This window comes from Nanorana parkeri, unplaced genomic scaffold (genome assembly GCF_000935625.1).
Source record: "Nanorana parkeri isolate BGI_ZX_2015 unplaced genomic scaffold, ASM93562v1 scaffold399, whole genome shotgun sequence".
Taxonomy (NCBI): domain Eukaryota; kingdom Metazoa; phylum Chordata; class Amphibia; order Anura; family Dicroglossidae; genus Nanorana; species Nanorana parkeri.
In genome coordinates, this window is record NW_017306667.1 from 479,016 (window position 1) to 487,633 (window position 8,618).

Here is an 8,618-nt window from a genome sequence, read left to right on the forward strand (position 1 = left end):
TCCCCAAAGCCCCCACAACAGTAAATAAGTAAATAAGAATAAAAACAATAACCCCCCCACACACAGTTAACATACACGTGCAACAGTGTGCACCACATTGTGGTCTACGCCATGCACATGTGCTGCAGTGAATTGTTAAAATGCATCGCAGTGCTTGATTTTTTTTCTTTTTAAAATAACAAATTTAACTGTGGCAGCGCATGGTAAAGCGTTGACGCATTGCCATCCGTTGTGATGCACTGTGTTGTGATTAAATGTACGCCTGTATCAGTTTATCACAACACACCAACGCAGCACACAAACGATTTTTTATTTACAGTTTTGCGTTACTACTTTTTTTTACTGTTTCGCAAAAAAAGCGCAATTAAAATTTTACAAATATTTGTTATTTATTAACGCAATACAGTTTTATCTTTTAGATTTAGTCTGAAAAGTATTTTTTTTGTGCACCGATACTGATTTTAGTGTGCTTTTATCAATTTGTGTATTTTTATCAGTTTAATATTGATTTGATAAACATTTACGCAATTATCGCAGGACCTACAAAATTAATACCACCCTCTTTTTATTCTACCGGGCCTGTGCTTTCAGGAAATATATGGTTTGGGGGGTCTGGCCAGCTGAAGGTTAAAGCGTTCTGGAGGGCTTGGCAGCGAAAGGGTTAAAGGCTGTATAGGAATAACAAATTGGAAACACTGGTTGCAGAATCACTGCAAAGCTCCATTTCTAAATGAAAAAGGAAGCCATTTTATACTTATCGTACATTGGTCACCACAGCAAGTATGGCTACTCCTTGCATGATTGGCTGCCAGGCTCCAATGTGTTGTGCTTTTCCTGTTACCATACGCCTGAACTGGGTGGTGAGCTTCCAGGCATCAACCCGAATTTCTAATAAATTATTCACAAGTGCCAAAAGAGGTGCAAGTGGAAACGATGCCACAAACAGGGTGACAAATCCAAACTGAATCACTGTTATGAGAGAAGGCATAAAGACAAGTATAAAAACAACAATAATCGTAAGGCATAAACAGTAATGGTAAGGCATAATCTAAAGGACCTATCACAATATTCTACATGAGAAACAGCCATCAATATGTAGATTTGTACTTATTCTATGATGAGGTGAGGGGTTAAGCAACAGCGGAGGCTGGGGCAGAATCATAGGTGGAGGGGGAGAAAGTGAGCAAACAGGGAAGATGAGGGGGATCAAAGGATCAGGAAAGGAGGGGGGGAGACAAAGGGAGGATAAAAGAAAGCGAGAGGGACAGAGAAAGACAGAGAGAAAAAGAAAAAAGGAAAAAGAGAGGGGAGCTAAGGCAATTAAAAGATGTGTGTATACAAACACATACGACTATGTATAAATATAATAATTTAGAGGCTGCTTTATCATTAACATATTTTCATAAAGAACCTGTATGAACAAAAGTTACAAATACTACACAATTTACCCATCTCAAGATATTCATAGAACAATCCCAATTTTCCAAGAGGTTGTAAATGGTAGTCTTGTTCCCATCTTGGCTTAATTGTTTCTATTCCCGAAGAGCGAAATCGTGCAATGAGATTTTTTATCCAACATTTTTAATATTATGCTATAAAAATTATAAATAATTTATAAAGAATAAATAACTTATAAGAGGATGATAATAGTATTGTGAAATGCTGAATATGGAGAGATGATGTAAGTAGGTGTCAGGGAGGTATAGTATAATTTCAAGACAGATGTGAAGACTGTGGAGGTTTCAGGTAATTGAAGTGGAATCGCTATAGTTTAATATCTTATTTTTCAAGCATGAATGCAATGGAAAAGAAAATGAAAAAGTATTTTTAGTGACTTACGGTACAAGAATTTCCTGAATGTTATTCCATATAGCTTTCCCTCCCATTATAATTGTCAGTTGTGTTGTAAGCTCCAGAAGACATCCACCGGGGTCACACTGAAAAAAACAGGAAAGTCAAGAAACATATTTTTAGAGAAAATTAAGATCTGGGTGGTGTTTTTGTGGTTGATGCAGTTGAAATCTCAGTAAGATTAGAGGTTGCATACCTCCTCATTACGGTATCTTCCAAACCAATACACTGGATCTCCAGGGTAGCCTACAAATTTCCCCTTAAAGAAGGCAATGTAGAAACAAGAAGAGTAGTAGTTCACAAACTGGAATAGAAACATCTTGGTGGTAAGGCTGTTTTCATACTCTGTCTTTGTCCTTGGAAGTTCTTAAAAAGGAAACAGCAGATTAGAGGACCACTCTAGTTCAGCATGAAAATTCTGTTATTAAGGACTTATGACGCTACCCATGTCTGATAAATGACTTTTTTAACATGTTGCTTATCATAGCATGCTCAGCTACCTAAATACCCACAGTTGTCGTTATAGCTAATAGCTAATTCACTGGAGCAAGAGAAGGAGGTTGCATCGCACGAAATTATGACACAGCCAAAACTGTGTGAGAAGCCTGCTAAATCTGCCTGTACTGGATAGTATGAAACTCAAACTGGATGAATGCAAAATTCAGTGGAATTTATCACTATCACAATTTTGTGCATAGCATTACCAATTCAGTGATGGACTTTAACTGCTTCCAGGGGCTCCCTACTGTAACTGCCAGTTTCAATACTTTTTAAAAAAAAACAGCAAGCTCAAAAGTGGAATTTATGTATATATAAGGCCAGGCGGGATGGCTCAGCCACTGGTTTCTTACATATCTTGGACACTCCAATGTGTGCTTTGAATAGTCCCAATTGAGGGAAAAGCTTGCATAATTAACCAGCAAGTTTCCTATTAAAATCAACTGATATTTAATTTACTGGTAGACATGCAGAAAATCAGTGAACAGGGCCCTACAAATGAAACAGTTTCACCATTCACACATTATATCTATTGGGTGACATTGCTACTCAGGAACTACAGGCCCTTAGTTTCCTGTGCACCTTCACAACTGCAATTTGCTTACAGGACTAAAAATAAGCTCAGCTTCCCCACTGGCTAAATCTTCAATGTGCTCTCCCCCTCTTATAAACCAAATTACTTTTCCTATCAGCCTAATGCCTTCCCTCCACCCCAGTGCCTGGAACTGATTAAGATAGCAGCATTATGCAATAGTGTCTGTTTTTGTAATGCTTGCACTCCTGCTTTTAGACAGCTTTTGTGATAGGTATGGTATCACATGAAGTTAATATGAAGGCAGATTACGAGAACTTACTATGGAGTGTCTGTTTTGAAAAACATAATTGGAATAAAATGATTTTTCATCTTCTACTGGCGTTTTAGCTATAATAAAAAAAGGGGCTCTAATTCTCACCGAAGTCTGTGATCATTATTGCAACTTTCTCGTACAGCATATTTAGCAGCATGATAATGATGAAGCTGATAATTGATGCTGTGACAGTGGTGGCTGCCTGTGGAGTCAGGTATTTCTGGATGGCTTCTTTTCCAATAATGTTTCTTGGTAACGTTGCAGAAAATACCAGAAATACAGAAAGTCGATACACAATAATTCCAACTACTGATGCCACGATCAACATGATCTGTGAAAATGCATACAAGGTTAACGTTTACTATTTAAATGATAGAGAAATAGAAGCTGCTTCAAATTCTGAAAGGGCCTGTGTTGACAGGCTTTTGTTTGCTTCAAATGGGTTTTGGATTTCTATACAAGTCCATGGGAATGCAAAACTGCTTTAAGCAGGTCAAATGCAGGGCAGAAAAAAGTCAACTGCAGGTCAAATGCACCAGTCAATGAACTCTACGTGATCTCAGAAGTGTCTCAAACTGATGCCATCGACACAAGGCCAAAGCCTATCAACACAGGCCAGAGAGCAATCTCTGGTATTGAGGGGAGTTTAGAAATGAAGTTACTAAGTAAGAACAGAGAAATGTCTACCAATTCCTGTTTATCTCTAACTAATGCCAAAGTAGATGCGAATGGGCAGACCTAAGTGGAAAACCCTTTAACTATGCAAGACTGAAGTCCGGTATATACAATACGCTTTTTATGAATTTTTATTCCGATGGTATATTTTGGCTGTACAATGAAATTACCAAAAAAAAAAAATCAGCCTAAGCTGTAGTATCAAAGAATAACAGCCGATTGGTTGGCATCTGGGCAAGGCATGTAGCCAGTTGAAGGAATTTCCTTTTTTTAATGCCAAAGTACGATGCCAAGTTTACATAACACAGACCCAAAGCCCAGCTCCGGGCACAATAATCTTACTGGAGTACAGTAAGATGCAGTGCTTTTTCTAAAAACCCACATTTAATATTCAGTACAGGCTTCTTCTCCTTGCACATCATCAGCTAAACATGTGGATGGAAATTCAGCCCCGGCTGAACTTCCAAGCCCAGTCCAGCTATAGTGCCCACAGACTTCAGTGCTGCAGTTGCATGTTCATCCTCCCCTCCTCCTCGCCAATTACAGAATGGAGCATGAAGCAATTTGCTTGTGAATACTTTGCTGGGCAATGTACAGTATAGTTGTTTGATCTGGATTCTATATTGAAAAAAGTTTGAGAGTTTAAAGGAGAACTATGAGGCGAGTGCCCCATAGTTCTAGCCGACCTGTGACAATTAAACTGTCACAGGTTGGCTCAATAGATCGGGAAGTGAGTGAACAAATACTGTCACTCGCTCACTTCTCGATCCTGTCCGTGTAGAGAGCCCTGCAGGGATTCCCCCCCCTCCCCTGTCCGATCCTCCAGCTCTGACTGGCGGAAAGGGCGGGTACAGCTGGCTCTGCCTCTAGATAGGCAGAGCCAGCTTTCACTCACGCAGCTGGGTGGATCCAGACAGTAATGTCGGGATCCATCCCGGCTGCGGCATCTCAGTATACCGCATGCTGTAGCTCGCGAAGTACTGAGCTTTGGGTGACGGGAGGACTCCTTTAATACTATTTAATACAGTTCTCCTTTAATACTATTTTAAGACAAAAAATTATATTCAGTGGTTATAAATAAGAGGGGGACCAGTGAGGATGAGGCTGTGAGAAGCCAGGTAATGGACCAGAAGGGGCAGAACCAATGTGCCTTCATCAAAGCTGGGTTCTCTGGGGTCTCAGTAGCCAGCAACAGACACTTGTTCATCCTGCACTAAAAAATAATAAATCAATATACATGTAACCTGTAAGCTACATAAGAAAAAGCCAATCCCCAAGAAGCTTTGTAATAAGATTAATTACCCAGAAAAACACTGCACTTGTGCAGAGGGCCATCCTCAGACATTTTCCACAGGCTGTGTAAGGCACGTGTTCTTCTTGCTGAATACAGGTAAAGAATGAAAAATACAGTTTATCACAAAGAACTCAGAAAAGCATCTTTTAAGGGAGCAGAGTTCCAGCAGTAAATATACAATACCATTTACCTGAGTAATTGGATTCACAACTACATGAGTACATTTTGCTTCATATTCAGGACGAGGCTGTTCTTCTTGTTCTAAAAACTCAACTGTGTCCCATTCATACTCAAGCTCAGCTTGTCGTCGCTTCCAGAACTCAAGAAATAAGGTAACTATAAAACACCAGGACACTAATATAATGATACTTCTCATTAAAACCCAGTTTTCTAATTTTTGCAAGGTTACCATTCAACTTGAAGCATGCGTGCATTTTTAAACATGTTAGCGTCTTATTATATAAAGGGAAATGGAGCAAGTTCCTAAATTTAACCTTAGATCGATGCCATGAAAGGTCCCACAAGTTCAAAGTTTATTCCATTTATTCTAAGCCATCTGCAGACACATAAAAGAGGCTCTAGGTTCAGAGGGCAGGGATTTATATCATAAGAGGCATATCCCAATCCCATGTTTCTCAGGGTAGCTTATAATTGGCTACCAGAGATCAATTTGGAGGAGCTCAACTAAAGTGATGTTGGAAATAACTTCCATTTTCTTTGTAACTCTCTTTTTACCTTCATAAAGATTTCCAGGAATTATACAAGGCCTGTCATGCATAGAAATAAATGTATAGCTCCTGAAAATGAATCAGCTGAATATAAGGAGCAATATAATATTTTTATTACAAAGGTGTGCCTATCCTTTAAGCCTGGCCAAAACTGAATGCTGGTTAGCTGAAGCACCCACTGGCTTATTATATGATTCTGAGAATCAAGCAGTAACGTTTTCATGTTCATGACTCTTTCTCCCCGTATTAATGTGCCATCCAGATTTAGGGCACACAAGGTTGCTACAAACCCTTACTAAATTCTCTACCTATTTCTACGTTCAATCAGAGAGTCAGTGTGTCTGAAGTGGGTCATTTGGACCATTGGATTGGGCATGTAAAAAGCATACTAACTTTAATTGAACTTGTGCTTTACGCATGCAGTGGAAAGTGTTAACTCTACTGAGGCCAGCTCAGCAGTTTATACTTACTTTCCCGTCACTCCCCTGCTCCATTTGGCCACTGGTAGCATAGAAGAATACCCATAACTTCCATGTATGGGTAGCATGTTACTCACTCTTCGTTCCTATTTACAGAAATGGCGTTGGCCTCTCAGTCTCCCAGCGCTGTCACATAGGGTGGGAAGAGAGTCATGACTTTGTTGGGGGAGCAAGGGAAAGGTAAGTATAAGCTTCTAGTGGGGTCATCTTCAAACATGTTACTTTGCTCTGCATGGTATTAAATGTGTGAGAAAAATTACAATTACCACACTTAGTGTGCAGATAAGATATTCGCCTAACATTTTACCAATGGATAAGACTTAAACCATATCTTAGAGATGACAGCAGAGACAAGAATGCAAAATCTTGCTTTTCCACAAAATGACTACTGCACAGTTACATCTCTTGGAATTTTGTACATCAATAATCAAATGAACACACAATATACAAGTAGAGACAATAGCATAAAGCAATCTTACCCCACAGCGACATAAAAGAAGTCTTACCCCATAGCAACAATAAAGTAAAACAATCTTACCCCATATTCCCATGAAGACTGCAAACACAAGTGTGCCAAAACTGTCAAAAATGCATAGTGTCTGTAAAAGACAACATAAAACAAAAGAAATGTAGTTTTTGTACACAAATTTCTATTCAAATGTTATAGTGTTTAGAGCAGTGGTTCTCAACTCGTGGGTCGCGACCCAAAAGTGGGTCGCGACACCCTCTGCAGTGGGTCGCGGCGTCATGTCTGAATAGACCGACCTGAGACTGAATAGAGAGGGGGAATTTGTGGTTCAGCCTGTGGAACCTCATGTCAAACTGTCCCCTCTCTCCCGGCCTCCCCCGGGCTCTCAGATAAAGTGGTATGGCCCGGGGAGAGAGGGGACTATTTCCTCACTTTCGGGCCGGCGCAATAATATCAGGAGCCGCGGCTCCCGACAATTAAGTTATAGTTCCGGCCTGCACTATGGTCCCGAGGTTACACGGGTTGAGGACCACTGGTTTAGAGTAAAACAAATGAAAAGAAAAAAATGAAAAAAAAAGTAATAACAGACTTAAACCCCAAAAGAGTTTGCCACTTCAACACACCAAACTGCTCCCTACCTTAAGTGGAACACCAGACAATATGTTTTCCGTAGAAAGGGGGAGGATTAGAACCTCTCAAGTTGGTATTGCCACCACCACTTATTACAGTGACAAAAAAATAAGGAAATTTCCTCAATGGGTATACAACAAAAATATGACAGGGGAGCGAACCCTTCCCATCTCTACTAATAAACCTCCTTTTTTTTGCGGTCTTTTTACCTGGTAGCAACAATCTTTTTTCATCTTCCCTGTGGTGGCACAATAGGAAGTGAAAGTAAATCTCCCTAAGACAGTGATTGAAACCTAAGTTCATAAGTTCTACCCATTCCTCATGCTATCCAAAAAAAAAAAAATAATCTTGTCTGGAACTCAAATAAAAAAAAAATATAGGGCTGCAACTAATGGTTGTTTTCATAATTAGTTGGCAGATTATATTTTTCAATTAAATCGGTAAAAAAAAATTATATACCCTCTTATTTAAAATGAAATACACAAATGGAGTATTTCAAACATAAAGTTTACTTTAGAATAAAACTGCATGGCATTTTTTGCAAATGCACTATACTGAAAAGCATGGCATTGCAGTATCGCGCATTCCAGTGTGGGCCATCACACTGCGGATGGGAGGCTCCTTTTGGGTGCCCTTTAAATGAATGGCACTACAATGCACATCCCACAGCAGAATTTGTCAGGCCGAAACCAAAAATGACTTTTCCCACCTTTTTATATTTTGTTTTAAATAATTGTATGGTAGATGGACATTTTAATTAGTTTCATGGATTCAAAATAATCTGAATTGTAAAACTTCAAGCTAATATAATAAAATAACAAAAATCCCACACACACACACACACACACACACACACACACATATATAAAAAAAATATATAAAAGCCCAGTCATCAATTTAGAGCTAGCCATGAATATTGAGACGAGAATTATTTATCTCACGCTGGCATAAGCAGTGATATCTGACATGTGTAGCGTAGTCATCGTTTTCGTACGTAGGTGCACCAGACTTGTGTTTCCGTTAGTATGCGCTCGTTCGCGGGGTCAGGGGACTATAAACCTTTTTGGGGTTATTTTTAATTTTATTTACCTTTATTTTTTACATTTGTAAATTATTTATTTTTACTTTATTGCCATCACATGGGGG

At 39.2% G+C, this 8,618-nt stretch overlaps 1 protein-coding gene across 1 annotated transcript in view; it reads right to left on the reverse strand.

The window, feature by feature from the left end:
• The window catches only part of ANO6 (anoctamin 6), an 88,983-nt gene that overhangs the window by 16,736 nt on the left and 63,629 nt on the right, over positions 1–8,618 (reverse strand). The window contains exons 10-15 of the mRNA XM_018559481.1: positions 6,912–6,972; positions 5,357–5,502; positions 5,175–5,252; positions 3,303–3,528; positions 2,048–2,217; positions 1,840–1,937 (exon numbers count right to left, since the gene is read on the reverse strand). Of these exons, the coding sequence (XP_018414983.1) occupies positions 1,840–1,937; positions 2,048–2,217; positions 3,303–3,528; positions 5,175–5,252; positions 5,357–5,502; positions 6,912–6,972 (779 nt within the window). The remainder of the gene's footprint in view (positions 1–1,839; positions 1,938–2,047; positions 2,218–3,302; positions 3,529–5,174; positions 5,253–5,356; positions 5,503–6,911; positions 6,973–8,618) is intronic.